Raw genomic sequence first — 15,899 nt, 5'->3', positions numbered from 1 at the left:
TCTCGGGGATGGAGGTGGAGGGTTTGGTTAACCCTGAGGCTGACGGGTGGCAGAACAAGGGGGAAAAAAACATCATGGCCCCTCTAAAAGCTGAGAAGGGAAGCAACCCTCTTCAGACAGAAGGTACCTACTTGCTGAAGATGATGCTAGGCCAAGGAGCAGGACAGAGTCCCTCGTTAGGGAAAAAGAAAAAAAAAAAAAAAACCTTCAGGGGCTGCTGTCAACCAGTTGCTTAGCAAATGTTAAGCAAAGGTCTACTATGGTCGGCCAGCATGCTAGGCAGTGGGCATACACCTGTCCCGAGACAGACAAAGGTCCCCCTCTGAGGAGTCTGACAACTAATGAAGTGTGGTGCGCTGGCTGGCGGGCGGGGCACACCGCAGAGAACAATGAGTTGAGAACCTGCCCTGGGATTTGCATAGAGAGCTTCCCTGTGGGGGACTGGAACAGAATACCAGAGGAAGAGAAGGAATGAGCCCTGAGGGTTTAGGAAGGAGAACTCCAGGCAGGAACACAGTGCAAACCCCCCGCCCCCCAAAGGAAAGTGCTGATAAGACTGAGCAACAAGGAGCCAGCGTGGGCAAGCTGGGGGGCCGGTCTGGGTGAGCCTGAGCTGGGGGGCCGGTCTGGGTGAGCCGGAGCTGGGGGAGTGGGGGGTTATAGAGCTTTGCCTTTTCTTTAACAATGCGGAGGGAGCTTCGTTATGGAAAGCTCAGTGCTGAGAGAGGAAGACTACCCTGGATACGGGGGCAGGGTGGGCTGTGGGCTTGGACAGGCCTGCCAGATCACGAGGCTCAGATCGGAGAGAGGCCAGTAGGTGACGAGAAGGGTCAGATTCTAAGTATGTCTTGAAGGCAGAAGAGATACAAAGATTCTAAGAAATTTTCCACACAGAAATAAAAACACTTGATATATTTGCTTTGAACATTAAAACAACACTCAATGACTAGAACCTGCTTTTTAAAGGCGTTTTGGTTCTGTGGCGTATGTTTGAAGGGGAGCAGAGGGAAGAGGAAGGGTAGGGCTGTGCCAGGTGTGGACCCAGGGGCAGGACTTCGATCACACCTTCCATGCCCATCCAAGGCCTGGCCAAATCAGGTCCTTGGTAAAGGCTAGCCGCTGCCTGCTAGCCTAGATGTTAGCTACCTCTAGGGACTAGCTTCTGTCACAGGCTGCTTACAGATAGGGACATGGGCCAATGGAGGGACTGCAAGGTGCCAGCTTAGGTCAGTCAGGGCGTAACCCCCTTCTGTGGACTCTACTAAGCTACCCAGTGCCGCTGCACACGAGTCAGGGCCACTATTGCCTTGGGTTGTTCAGGCACAGCCACCAGGGCTGGGCTGCAGTAAGACCCCATCCCTCTCCACACACCTGCAGTCAGTCACATGTACCTGCTGTTCTGTCTGCCCACAAGGGTCCCTCCTTCTCCATCACTGTGTCCAGCTCCTGGGGTGTCTGCCCTCAAATCCAGAAGCTGGGGTGCAACCCCGGTGGTTAGCCAATACGGACCTTTCTGCTTGGGGTTGGCTTTTACTTGCAAGCTGGGCAGTTACCACACATCCAGCCAACATCCAGGGGTCGCTTACTCTGTCATACCTGCCCTGTATCCCCACTTCCATTCTCACAATAAAGCAACAGGGGCCCGGGCAGGAGGGCTGCGGGAATTGCTCCTAAGAGGCTCTGCAGTGACACAAGAGAGCGGCACACAAAGTGTTCCGTCCGCTGCTGCTCACTCGTTCTTTTCTTCACCCGCTCATACCCTCTGCAGACCCCACAGAGCGACTGGCATCTCTCCAGCGTCCCAGCTGGATTCACTCCAACAAGGAGCAGTTGAGGGCCAGCACATGCGCCAGCACCCAGGAGCTGTGGGTGGCGGTAATGTCCACAGAGATGGGTCTTAAAGATCAGAGGGGAGTGCTGTGGGCAGAGCAGGGAGTTGGCTGCGGTGGGAAAAGCAGCGGGCTGCGGCAGTGGTGGCTCAGGGTGCCAAGGCCGGGCAGCCACTGTGTGAAGGGTTGGTACATGTGCTGTCCATGTCCTGGGGCTCAGATGGACGGCCATAAGTGCCAAGCCAGGAGACTCAGACCAGATGGCATGACCCAAGGCGGAAAGGGGCTATGCAAACACAGACCAGCCTTTGGCCAGCCAGTACTGCCTGCAGGGAGGGCTGGCTTTGGAGAGGCAGCCATCTTTGGAACCAATGCAATAAGAAGACCCACCAATTAGAGACCTGTAGGAGTTTAGAAGATGAAATCCAAGCAAGCAGGATGCCCAATGTGGGCCACGAGCAGGGGCAGCACGTACCTACAGCCTTGGGGAGGCCAATAAACATGGGCTACAGCTTCCTCCAGGGCCTAAAGACCAAGGTCCCCTGCATCTGCTGAATTCTCCAGGAAACATTAATAGGACCACAGATCAAAGCCTCCAGAGCACCCAAGTGTACTGTGACCTTGGGTGACCACTTCTCTCCTGCTCCGCTCTGGGCACCCGTCTTATCTCTTCATCAGATCTCCCCATCAAACAGCCCAGGAGCCTCAGCAGGTGCTTCCAGCGCCGAATCTGGTCACGTGGGCAGGTGGGTGGGCAGGCAGATGGGGAGATCCAGCCTCTGTGACTTTAGGGTAAGCTCTCTGCAGACACCACTGTGCTTTCGGATAGCACTCACCCATAGGTCCCAGGCTGACACAGTCGTTTAATCTTGGTTACACAACCCAACTCCCTTCAGAGAATGAGGGATAACCACTCCACTTTCCCCCCACTGAGGCCAGAGGCTTGATGAGAGGCAAAGAACACCAGAGCGGTGGTGGGTAGGACGGATGTGTTCATGACACCAAGTGAAGACACTTAATAAAGGCCAACGGGTGTCCTGATGTACCTCCAGCACCTGCTTTGCCGGGGCCAGGGACACAGGGGACTGGAGTTAGCAAGAGAGCCAAGGTTCTGGGCATGTCAGCAGGAAACTGAATTCAGTCACTTCAGCAGGGACAGTCAATAGAAGAAAATTGGGAGAGACAAATCCTGGCAACCCCATACCCACTGAACAGTTCATGTCTGTGCTGGTCCCACAGCAAGCCAAGGTCCCCCACTCTGCATGCCCCATGATGGAGGCATCTCAGCATGACTGCAGTTGGCCTTTAAGATGAATCCTCTCCTTACCGTCCCCACTTCCGGTAGACAGACCCAGTTTGCCGACCCCTTCTCTGCAGCAGCCAGAGGACCCAGTCACTCACCACCTTCGCTAAGGCTCTGTTGACATACATCCTACGCTGCCCCGGCTCGGGCCTACCTGGCACTTCATTGTGGAATGTCACAGCTGCCGACACCAGGACCAGAATCAGACAAGGGCATTCAGCTGGGATGAGGTTCCCAAATCACACCAAGCACAAATTCATGTCCCTTTCCTCCCCCCCACACAGCCAAGCTTCCTGGTTAGTGAGGCCCTTCTAGGAACTATGAGACCCAGTCGGGGAGGGGATTTCTGATAAGCGGAACAGAGCGGATCTCCGAAGTCACCCTTGTGGTTGACAGCAGGGACAGGAACAGTCTCTGCCTGAACCTCACAGCCAGTAGCTCGGGCGCCACTCTGGGGTGTGGTGGGGGTCTTTCTAGAGTTCAGCTGGAGCAACAACGCCTGACACTAAAGCATGCAGATTCGAGACTGGGGAAGGCACACTAGGCATAGGCATCCCCACTGCCCAGTCCCAGGCAAGCCTGTGAACGTTCCTTGGGTGGCTCCTGCTGTGACTCTGGGTTCAGGCTGTGCTTTGCTACTAATCTGCCTGAGGGCCCTTGAGCAAGTCCCTTCGACTGACAAATATGTGGCCCTGTCACCTGCAAATGGTGAGTGACCTTAGCTCTCCACTTTGAGGTGGCTGGCAAGGATGATGAGAACATACCCAGATACCTCCCAAAGTTCTGGCACTTAGCAGAAAGGTAGTAAGCAGTCATGCCCGCCATCAAAGTACAACCAGTGGGCAAGTGCCTCACCTCCAACTAGATCTCCTGGGGCTCCAGAGCACAGGCCTGCAGCCATACACACCCAGCTCAAACCAGGGACTGTTGTATGTCTGCTGTGTGACCTTAAACTCCATGCTTAACACCTCTGAGCCTCAAGTAGACCCAGACAGGACAGGCTCACGTGATGTGCAGTGTGTAGCACACAGTAGGTGTCTGTAAAACATTTTGTTCTTTCTTTAATTGGTGTACAGGGACATAGTTTCTTCCAGAGGGCCCATGGCTTTGACCACGAAATGCTACCCCAAACTCTTAGGGTTAGCTCCTCTCCTGTCCACAGACAGAGGCCTATTCTTAAGCAGCCATCCCATATCAGGCACAGGTGTCCTGTCAATCAGCCCCAAACCTCATGCCATTGAGCCTTAGATCTACATTGAGGAAACAGCACCCACTGCCAGGTATGCTGGGAGTTTTCACAGTGCTGGTAGTGATTGCATTCTGGCTGCAGCCAGGGGCAGGGCTCACCCACCTTTGACAAGAGCCTGCCCTTCGCTGGGAATCCCTGCTGGGTTCCTAAAATGTGCTGGACACTGGCCCCCATACTAGGACTTAAGCCGGAAACACCCCCGCCCCCAACAGAGTCTGTTTTCACTACTTTCCATTTCCATCCGGGAAGAGAAAGTGAGGCTGTGAGGCCAGGCTCAGGGCCCTGCTCCCACCTGGCCTTCCTCAGGGCAGCTGGTTGAAACACCGGGTAAGGGCAGGGCAGAGTCACAGGCCTTACTGAGAGCAATAAACAGTGCACAGCCTTCTCTCCCCAGGAACACACCCACCCCCCATGCACAGAATCTGACATTCAACTTTTGAGGCTTCCTGGACTTGGATCATCAATCCTTAGATTGTAGACCTTGAGTGAGAAACGTCTGGTTCAGGAAATACTTGCTCAAGTTCAAAATGCAAACCAGCTTCGCAGGCAGCCCCAAACATGGAGTGTTGGCGTGTGTAGGTGTGTATAGGGCAAGCTTCAGAGATAAGAAAAACGAGGCTTCCCGCCATACCAAAAGGGCACGGACTTGGGTGTCCTTGGCAGCAGAAGGGACCTTTCCATTGGTGGGTTTGAAGTGGCTAGAAAAAGACAAACCCTCCCAGGCTCCCCTGCCAAACACAGCAACAGGCGCACAAGGGACTTTGTTCTTGGCCTCAGAGCCCTGGCTGGCCAGTACCCGGGGTGGATGAGGGCCAGCCCGCGCTGGAAACCGCCACTGGCCGCCTCCCCTTTGCTCTGCAAACAACTATCAACAGTCAACAGCTGTGGGGACCGGGGGTCCCTCCAGGCTGCTGGGGAGAAAGTCTTTTCTGTTCTCTGGGGACTGTTCAGTGTAGCAGCCCCTCAGCGGCGCTGACCCAGATGGGAGCCCAGGCAGAGTGTCATCTCACTGTCCCTCTGACTCCATGGGCCCTTTGGCCAGGTTGCCGCTTGATGAAAGGACCCAGGAAACTCCAGCCTTACAGGCGCCGGCTTCAGGGTTAGGGCCCCAAGGCCGTGAGGGCCAGAGGGAATGTCCCTCATTCCTTCCCCAGTGTGTCACTTCCTCCTCATTCTGACAGCTCTGTCGCATCTGCTCTGTGCCAGCGCCTGTGTGGGTTGTGGGGTACATGTCCCAGTGAGTCACACTCGGGACTCCCCTGCCATGCCTTTCCCCCCTGGAGGTAGATTTAGAGCCGAAAGCAGCAGGAAGGACACACAGACAAAGCGCACAGGAAAAGTCGGAAAGAGCCACCCCAGACAGAAGAAGGGATGGGGCACAGAACAGGATAGGAAAGCATGTTCAGGTAGGGGAACTGCACCAGGGAAGGTTTAGAGGGGAGGATGAGCAGCCTGCACTGGGAGCCTTCCAGGGGTAGAAGGGAGCAGGAGGATGCAGGGAGAGTCAAGGGGTGCATCACAAAGGGTCATAAAGGCCGGGCAAAGGAGGTCTCCAAGAAAGCTTGGGGCTGCTGGGGAGTTTGAAGCTGGACAACGCCCCCAGTGGGTCTACCTCTCTGAAGAAGGAGATTCAAACTGTGACCCTTCCTTTCTTCCCTGCCCATCAAAATGGCCCAGTAGGACAGGCATGAGAAAGGCAGCCAAGATTTTGAACATCGGGTCTAACTGCCACACACTCCTGCCTGGTCCAGCCCTCCCACCCCCCACCCCAGTGGCGCTTCTCCAGGCAGCCGTGGCAGCGCTCACTGATAAGCTGGCTAGAGCTGCCCAGGCCTGTGCTTCTCCCTCTCCCTCTGCCTTGCAGACAGCCACTCCCCCACCCCGGGTGAAACTGCACCAGGTGAGCACCTGCAGGTCCTTCTGAGAGTCGGGTGTTCTCGGGAACACTCACTCATCACCGTGCAGGGTGGAAACGGAGCAGAGGGTGGAACAGGATCTCCATCAAGGCTGCCGCCTCTCTCCCCAGACTCACACTGCACACAGCATGCTCACCCCAGGGCTCCCTAACATCCCAGCCTGCGAGGAGACCGCCGCAGATGTAAGCGAGGCCATTGTGGAGCTTGGCACAGAAAGGGATTCTGGCTGGGGCAGGCAGGGTGGCAGTGGAAGCCATCAATCAGCTGGTTCGCAGCCTCAAAAAAAGGTCACGGTTTGGCGGAACTTGGGATGAACAAAGGCAAAGTTTCTAAAAAGGGAAAGCGGTGACCGTGGGGGAGGGGAGTCCCAAGGGCCTGCAGCCCCGACGACGACTCAGGAAAGAAGTAGAGAGGAGCCTGCTGGAAGGCAGATCCTGGGAGCTGAGGCCCACCACCTGCCCCTGAGACCCAGGTGGCTGCTAGAAGTCCTGCTCCTGAAGAACAGGGGCTTGGAGAGGCAGAGGAACTGCCTAAGGCCCGCCAGGCTGAGGCGGACTGACGGTGAGGTTCTGAGCAGCCAGCTGAAGCCGGAGTCAAGATGTCCTGACCGCACCCGGGTTTTGCACCCCACCCTGGCTCTTCCCATGTCTCACAGGCCCCTGAGGACAGCCTGCTGCCCTAGGAGGTGATGGCATGTGCTGGGCCTGTGAAAGCCTCCTTCCTACCGGGTCTTGGCTCCCTGTGGCCACTCTATAGCTCAAAGCCCATTTCTGGAGATGGAGAGAGGCTGGCCACGGCGAGGGCACAGGTAAATCACACACTACGCTTGTTTCCATGGGACAGGACATGGGATGTTGGGTGTGACAGGGCAACTTGGTCTTAATCCCCTCCTCTCAAAATTTTTGGGAGTGCAGATTCTTTGCCTCCAAGAATAAAGGACACTCATGGCGCCCTACTGTGTGCAGTATTCATTTCCAGACCCTGAGAAGGAGGACGGTGCCATCATTATTCTCACCCTAAAGATAAAGGGGGGTGGGGGGATGGAGGCTCAGAGTGGGCAACTGTCTTGCCCAAGGACACACAGACAGAGGTTTGAACTCAGTACTGCCTCTAAGACCAGGGCTCTTTCAAACATCTCTCTGGGGATTATAGCCAAAGTGCAGCTGTAATTGCTCTGAGACCCTGGGCCAGGCTCCAGACCTCAGTGGTCCAGTCTGACAAATGGGAGATGGGGCGATGTGACGCAGAACTCCCTGGTTCTGAGAACAAAGCCTCTGCCTTCCAGGATGGAGCCCTATGCCATACCCCAGACACATGGAAATTCCACTCTGCCATCTCCTGCCCTTGAACACCAAGAACCTTGAGGGAAAGGAAGCTCCCTCGAGGCCCAAGGAGTTGCTGCCCACAGTGGAAAGTTACCGAGCCCAGCTTCAGAGGCACAAGGTGGAGTGTGTGCCTACCCATCTCATAAATCCATCATCCTGGGGGGCCAAGGGGAAAAAAACACATGCCCAAGGGCTATAACTGTGGTATAAACCGGGTGGTGTTGAGGGTGTAAACAAAATGCCCTGGGCACTCTGCCAGCCCACAGCCAGATGCCCCCGCCCATCCACTTCCCCAAATGGCTTACTCATTAAAGAGCTTTCCCCACCAGTGGGAGGAAAGGCCTGAGGTAGGGTATCACTAGGCCAGTGGAGTCCCTGTGAGAAGAAGGAATGAGGAAGGATTAGGAAGCTTGGCGGCTGTCCTGGGTGGAGGTTCCAGGATATGCTCACCAACACCTGAACCACTGAGCTGAACTACATAGAGGCTGGCTGGATTAGGTGAAGCAGGCAGCTTCCCATTACCTCAGTCTCCAGATCTGTAAAATGGGTCTAACCCCTGTAGACTATTAGGGGGGCACAGGCGGCTTCCTTGGCTCACCAGGGAATTTCTTCCCAGGACTGGAGAGTGGACTGTCTTCCTAGGGTCCTTGTGATGTCCGGCTTTGCTAAGCTACTCCTGTGGCAAGCACTCCCTCACCCTGGAGGCCCTGACATGAGGAAGTCCTCCAGTGCTAAAATCTGTCTCTCTGGAACAGCAGGCCTCTCTCTGCCCACACTGCCCTGCCCATCGTGTCTGAAAACAGCTCACAGGTCTTGGAGGCCCCAAGTTGCCAATGGCGGTACTTCCATAGGATGGTGTGGGCCTCCACCCAGCTGTGCTCTCCAGAAAGCCCCAGGGCAGTGGCTGTCCCCTGACTGGCTTTGGCAAGGGCTGGAGATATGTACAAAGACCTGAGGGATTCTCAGGCAGGTCCCTGTGGTGAACCCACAGGCCACCCAGAGCATGCCCGCCCACCCATCATTCCTGCAGGGGAGGAGGGGGCCAGGATTCAGGACAACCAACCAAAGAACAGAGCGCTGCTGAGAGTTCACCTGCAGGGGGCGCCCTCCTCTACCCGGCAGTCCCTGGAAGAGCATGCCTGCACGCCAACTGGCAAAAGCTGTGTGTGTGTCCCAGGGCAAGAGACCGTCCCTGTTGGTACCTGTTTCTCACCAGTTACATGGGGCTAACCACAGTGGGTATTAGGGCCTGGGCAGAGGGTTAAACAAGTGTGCTAGCTTAGAACAGTGTTTGGACAGGCAGGCTGCGGTACACACATTAGCAGTTCTTATTACTCTGCGTCTGTCTCCTCACCTGATCCAGGCTCAGCATGGAGCAGCCTGCTGCCTGGGCGGGTTCACAATTTAAGGAGCCAGGCGAGCACTCTACTGGTCCAGAATTTGGCACATCTGAATGGAAGTATCACTTCAGTGTGCCAGGAAGGGATTGAGGCTTGGAAGGTTATACTACCTGGCTGGCTGAAGGACAAGCAGGTCACAGATCCAAGGAGATAATCAAGGACCCTGGCCTGTGTGTCAGTGATGGCCAGCGTGGGGACAGGCTGCCTTTGCGTGGCAGCCAGGCTCTCAGCTTTGCTCACGGAGCTCAGGTGAGCAAATGTGGGCCTGTGGTGTCCGCCATAGTCACCCTGGTGTTCGAGTTCCACTAGGCAGGCACACACACCCTCTAAGAGACCAGTGCAGAGCCACACCCACCTTTGTGGATGCGGAGCCAAGGGTGCTGGGAGGGGACATTTTTACCATAGGCACCTGAGATAGGGACATCACCTCCAGGTGACAGACAAGGTGTGTCCCAGGATGCTTAGGATGAGGACAAGGGGCAGCCACTTGATGAGAGACAAAGGTTCCCGAGGGCAGGCCTGGGGTTGGGTTGGTCACCTGCCACTTCTTAGTCACCTGACCCAGGGTAGGTGTCCTTACCATTCTGGGTCTGTTTCCTTGTCTTGCCCCTCACCCTCGGCTTCAAACACTACCACTGCCAGCCCACGCTTCTGTTTTACTCCCTCAGAGCACAGCACTAAATACAGATGCGAGGTACAGAGTCGCCTCTTCCCACCTGTGGACGATTAAACAGCCTGACCCTGACGGGGAAGCCAGAGAGCAGATTGCACCCCATCTGCAGACCCCCCTACCGCCACAACCCTTCCGTCACCCCATGAGCACTCCCAGAACTCGGCAGCTCTGCTCCCACCCTCCTCTCAAACCTGGGGTCTTGGACTTGGAGGCATTCTGCCTTCGCCAGCCATTCCCACTTTCCCAACAAAGTCTTTTTCCTTGGATAGCGTGTGCCTCCTCCAGGAAGTCCTCCCCACATCCTCCTCGGGTCTCCTCTGTCACCACCACTTGCTGTGTCTTTGCTGGTTTCTACCACTAAAACCCAGCTCCTTAAAACCAGGCTACGGTCCCTGCCCTCGCTGAGTGTGCCCACTGCCCAATGGGCAGCTTTCTGTCTGAAAAGCAGGTGCTCTGGAAAGGGCCTGAGAACCTGAGACCAAGGCACTTGAAGGGAGTCCCCCAATCCAGTCCTGGGTATGAGGCTGAGGGTCACCTGGGCACCTGCCAGTCAGTTCTTATGGCCCCCAGGAGCAGGACTGGGAAGGTCTTTCCCCAATGACAACCATGACCATGATGCTCTTTCTTGCTTACTGCTCCCAGTATACTACTCGGTTTACCCCGCCAGCCTGGGAGCTGCTCCTTACGTTCCTGCTTCCTGCTCATGGTCTGGGGTGCAGTGTGGCCTTATCCTAAGGTCTGGGCTCTGCCCTCACCGCCCCTGGGGCCAAGTAGCCTCTGTCAACACAGGTTGTGCCCATCAGAGAGATACATTTGACCTGTCACATGGACGTGAGCATGAACCTAGCAGGTGGTGGGGACACCCTAACATTTAGGAAGCAGAGGAAGGAGGACTGCTGAGTTCAAGGCCAGTCTAGACTGTACAGAGCGAGTCCCTGTCTCGAAAGAATCCACTTGGACTGTAGAGATGGCTGTGTGGTTAAGAGTCCATACCACTCTTGCAGAGGACCAGTGTTTGGTTCCTAGTACCCATAATAGGTGGCTTATTAAGTCTGTATAACTTTAGCTCCAAGGGATCGGAATGCACACATGTGGTACACACACACACACACACACACACACACACACAAATAAAAACAAACTTTTAGGGCTGGAAAAACTGCTCAACATTTAAGCGCACATGCTGCTCTCCTAAGAGGTCTGAGTTTGGTTCCCAGCACCCACATCAGGGAGTTTACAAGCATAGTAATTCCAGTTCCAGTGAATCTGACATCTCTGACCTCCAAGGACACCTGCGCTTGTGTTCAATCTCACACACATGCAAATACATAATTAAAATAGTAAGATGTATCTTTAAAAAACAATCATTTTATAACGAGTGCATGCCAGTACCTGTTCCACGTTGTATCGTTAAAGAGCATTTAGTAGCTGGTGCTGACCCACAGTGGACAGGCACTTGGGTGGCCCAGCCTGGCTTGAGGATAGGGCTTGGTTTGGGGATAGGGTGGCACTAAGCTGGTTCTACACTACGAGGGCATGTGTCCCTTCTGACTGTGACATTCAAGAGTGTACCCCATGCCTGGCACATGACAGGTGTTGGTGGCCACAGAGTAACCAAATCACCAAGCCACATAAGACTCCAAGGGCAAGCAGATACTCAGCTGACTTCCTTTCAGAGGTAACCTCTTCCAGGAAGCCTTCCTGATCTCTCACAGTAGGGGAGGGCCAGAATGGAACCAGAGAGGACGAAGCAGAAGCCACCTGTTCTGTCCAGACCACAGACCACTTCTCTACCACGCGCTCACACAGGACAGACCCCCCGTTTCTCTTCCTACATCCACTGTCTGCATAGCCCAGCCCCCAGCGTCCTTACAGGGCCTCACCAAGGGGTCTTGCTCAGTCCTCCTGAGCATTAGTCAGCAGCATGAGGTCTCAGGGAAGTTGAAGGGGCTGCTGTGACTGAGAGACTCAGCTACACTACAAAAGAAATCCTAATGGCCGATGTATATGGCCAAGAGGACAAAGGACACTCAACGCAGCTCCAGACTTCAGCTGAGAGGAGGCCGATGGTGTGAAGAAAAAGCCATTGTCACTTGTTGGCTGGCTACTGCATGGTGACCAAGACTGCTACCTTCCCAGGGGCTGAAAATGTCACAGTTCAGGAACACCATCTCAGTGAGCAGACAGGGCTCTGGGCAACAGAGGACCAGGCAGCTACAGGGCTTCACTAGTTTGCGCTGTCTAGGAGGGCCTGGTCTGGGCACACCGGTCCAAGCAGTCTAGTCTAGGAGGATGGGGAGAGGGGCTCTGTGGGAAGGGTGGTCTAAGGCAGGTATGAGTACACCCCTTCTAGACTTAGCAGCCGCCAGCTATGTGGTAGTTAGGAAGCCTGAGTCAGTCTCTCTTCCCTACGGTAGTGCCGCTGCCCTTGACCTCTCTGAGCCTCCATTTGTTGCCTGTGAAATCGAAGATGGCCCTTTCAAACACACCCACTGGAGGTCTGGTCCAGCCTGCCCAGATAGACTCAGTATAACTGAACTAAAACTCCCAGACAACTGGCCATTTGAGCAGACACTGAAAGCTGTTGGCTTGGCCTATTGTTTGAATTCAGCATCTCCTCCAACCAGTGCTCGGTGAACCCCAGAGGTGCACAGGGAAGGGTCTAGAATGGTTAGGAGAAAAGGGGAGAACTCTTCCTCTACCCACGCCATTCTGGAATGCTGCCCTCCTCCATTTCTACCTGTTATATATTGATTTTCCCCGTATAAAACCCAGAGAAAGGCTGGTGAAGTGAAGAACAGTCACCGCATGGCATTAGGAACCTGGTGGATCTCAGGCAGCTAAGTCCCAGCTTAGTTGAAGCCTGTGTGAGCTGGACTTACCCAGTCTCTCTGTGTCCTCTAAACTGGAGGGGACTGATACCTTACATTGCAGGGTGGATCTGCATCTGGAAAGGGGGGGGGGAAGCACACAGTAGGAGCTTAGCAGATGCAAGGTCTCCTGCTGCCCCGTGCTCACTCCGGGGTCAAGGGTATACATCGGAATATGCTGGTGCAGTTTGGATGAGCTGCCAAGGAGATTCCCACCACCAATCAAAGGGCACTTCCCTTTCTTCGGCATTTCCTTATTGTGCCCTGTAACAAGTCATGTGCAAGGTGGAATACCCAATAAATGTTATCTGAACCAGGGGCACTTAATAAGTGTTATCTAGACCTGGGTTGAGAGGATAATGCCTGAGAAGTGAGGACTTTGGAGCTAAATAAACCTGGATTTCAATTCTGGCGCTGCCAAGCTAGAGGAGCTCTGTAGGCAAGGACACATCATTTGACCTCTCTGAACCTTGATTTTTCATCCATTAAATGGGAGTGATGACTGTGCTGTCCAGGGTTGCTGGGAGAATAAGCCCATGCATTCACTCACTAACCATCCTAGCCCTCCTCCAGGAACTTAACATACAGCGGTGACCAAACACACGCATGTTACGTCACACAGTGGCATATGCTCAGGAGAACCACAAGGCAGAAAGAAAAGCCTCCCCCCTCCCCAACCGCTGGGAGGAATGACAGTGTCTAGACCCAGTCTAGAGCAGGGGCCTGAGGGAGGGAAGGGGGAACCGCACGAGGTCAGAGGGGGACCCCCAGGCAGCCCGATAAGAATCGTGTTGGTGTGTGACTGCAGCCACACATGTAGGGAGCCTGGCATGGAACCCAGGTGCTCAGCCAATGCCAGCTCTCTATTTCCAGGCCTGTGGAATGAACCCCACGCACGTGTCCCTTCCCTGAGAAGGGAAGCACAAGCTTCTTCAGGGCAAGCCTGAGCCAAGAGCTCCTTCAGCCAAAGATGCAGGCTCCATTTGCGCTCCACCACCCGGTGCTGAGCCTGTGCCAGGCGCTAGGCTCTGGGATGGGCAAGCCGGGGAAGGGAACGAGATGATCACAGCCTGGGCCCTGTCCTCATGGGACCCCACACAGAGTCACAGCAAGAGGCAGTGGCAGTGCCGCACGGTCACAGGGGGGTGTCCCGGCGTTAGAGCCGAGAGTGGGGCTGCAGAAGGGATCCTGGAAACAGTGACCACGGAGCTTGATGTCGAGGCGTGGAGTGGACAAGGAAGAACATTCCAGGCGTGAGGGGCTGGGTGTAGAGGTTCAAGAAGCTGATGGCCGGGAGACTGGAGAAAATACACAGCCCTTCACATTTCTGGCACCTGCTATATCTGATGTGCCTTCTCTTCCCCTCACTTGGTCCCTCGGACACTAGGGGGCTCCCACACCTACATACAGCATGGGATGACCTGTCTTGACCCTGAGCCCCCAGCCTAGAGTGCCCCACCCACAGCACCAGGCCCCAGGGGAGTGGACACAGCACTAGTCTCCAGCAATGTGTGGCCACCTGGTGAGACTGGCCTATCCCTTCCCTTACTCCAAGTGTGACCCACAGGTGGCAGGATGGCTTTTTAAAAACTAACCAGACCAGCACAGGCATCCTGGATGAAGCCATTGAGCACGGAGCAGTGGAGTGGTGTCCCACCCACGGTCTTCTGTGACTGCCAGCTCGGATGACACCTCAGCTCCCTCAGGATGGGTGGCTGGGTCTCCCCATCCTAGCAGTAGCCAGGTGACAAGAAGCAGTTGTTCCTCTAGTACAGACCCAGGTTCTAATGCCACCTCTGCGTTTTGAGCAGCCTGTGACTCCACTTGGCTGACAGTAGGAACCATCCAGGGAAAGCTTATTAGTAGAAGGGGCTGTCTCCTTCCTCAGCAGCCTTTGGACCTCAGGCTGGCCCTAGGCGAGGAGACAACTCTTTTCTGGTAACTGATGGAGGAAGGGCTGGGGGGGGGGGCAGGGCGGGTGTCAGCTGAACTGCACTAAATCTGACCTAGAGCCAACTTGCTGCTTCTTTGAGCTTTCCCCCACCAAATACACACACTCAGCCTTTGCCCAAAAATGCTGCGAATGTCCAGCTTTATGCCCAAACACTTCTGAAGACTTGGGGCAGTGGGGGCGGGGGGTGGGGGGTGGGGGGCGGGACAAACGGGCTGACAGGGCCCTTGCAGTCTCCCACCACTGCCTGGTATCGGTATCGGGTCATTTCTCTTCATCTGAGCTTCAACTTGTTCGTGTGTAAAATCGGGGTGCCCTTCCTTACGAGGACGCTTCTTTGCAGACAGGCAGTGGCACAGAGCCCCGGCGAGCTGACCTGTTCCACCATCAGTACGTTTTGTCAACGAGGTGTGGTGTCCCCCCGGCCTCCGCACGCCCGCCCCACGCCCCTCGCCCACCGCCTTTCTCAGGTCTGGGAAATTCTAGGGCGCTTTTAACTAGGGGGCGATGCGCTCCGCAGCAGCGGCTCAGATGGGGCTGGAGAACCCCCAGCTGAGCGGACACCCGAGCTGGGCGCAGCCCGGCGCGCGTGGGAACGCCGCCAAGAAGTAGCACGTGTGGTGGGGGCGCCTGCGGGATGCGCGCGGGGACCCGGGACACCCGCGCCCCGCAGCCCCCCTGGAGGCTCCGGCCGGGGGAAGCCCCGATGGCCCCGGGCTTGCTCCTTAGCGACCTCGGGCTGGAACAAAGGCGCAGGGCGCACGGCCAAGGCCAGGAGAACCAGGCAGGGGCTGCACGGCCCGGCAGGGGTGCGGCTCCGGGGATCAGGCTCAGGCAGCCAGACTCCCGCGTGCACCCGGGGCTCCGCGCCTGGGGCTGCCCGGGGAGGACCGAGCGTTCCGCACCACCTCGGGGCGCGGCTCCGCGCGTACCTGGCAGGGTCCGGTGCACCGTGTTGCCCATCGCTGCTCCGAGAGTCGCGGCGCGGGGCTAGCTGGGCGGGCCGGGGGCCGCGGCCGGGCTGCGGGGCATTGCCGCTGTACGGGCGACCGGCGGGCGGCAGATGGGCGGCGCGGGCGGCGGCGAGAGGAGGCGGAGCCACCGGCCCGGGCGCGCCCGCCCCGCCCCCGCGCCCGCCGCCAACCGTGCCGGGGCGGGGCCGCCGCCACCGCCGCGTCTTTTGAAAGTTTGCACCGGCAGGGCGCGGGAGAGGCGGGGCTGGCCTCCTGTCCTTGACGTTCCCGCGCGGGGTGCGCGGGTTCTTTCTGACAATCGGGAGGGGCCACGGGGCACTGAGGCCTCCTCCAGGCGCTGGGCCACTCTGGGCGGTGCCCGGACTCCAGGGGCGATGGTCACACAGGCAGGTCGCGCAGGACAGGGTCA

At 56.4% G+C, this 15,899-nt stretch overlaps 1 protein-coding gene across 1 annotated transcript in view; it reads right to left on the bottom strand.

Moving 5' to 3' along the window:
• The window catches only part of Neurl1b (neuralized E3 ubiquitin protein ligase 1B), a 35,592-nt gene extending 20,009 nt beyond the window's left edge, over nt 1–15,583 (bottom strand). The window contains exon 1 of the mRNA XM_006978872.4: nt 15,449–15,583. Within this exon, the coding sequence (XP_006978934.1) occupies nt 15,449–15,479 (31 nt within the window). The 5' untranslated portion in view covers nt 15,480–15,583. The remainder of the gene's footprint in view (nt 1–15,448) is intronic.
• Nucleotides 15,584–15,899: the final 316 nt, after the last annotated feature.

The sequence above is a fragment of the Peromyscus maniculatus genome, chromosome 8 (genome assembly GCF_049852395.1).
Source record: "Peromyscus maniculatus bairdii isolate BWxNUB_F1_BW_parent chromosome 8, HU_Pman_BW_mat_3.1, whole genome shotgun sequence".
Taxonomy (NCBI): Eukaryota; Metazoa; Chordata; class Mammalia; order Rodentia; family Cricetidae; genus Peromyscus; species Peromyscus maniculatus.
The sequence above is the reverse complement of the archived record's forward strand: the minus strand, read 5'-3'. Positions and strand labels throughout refer to the sequence as shown.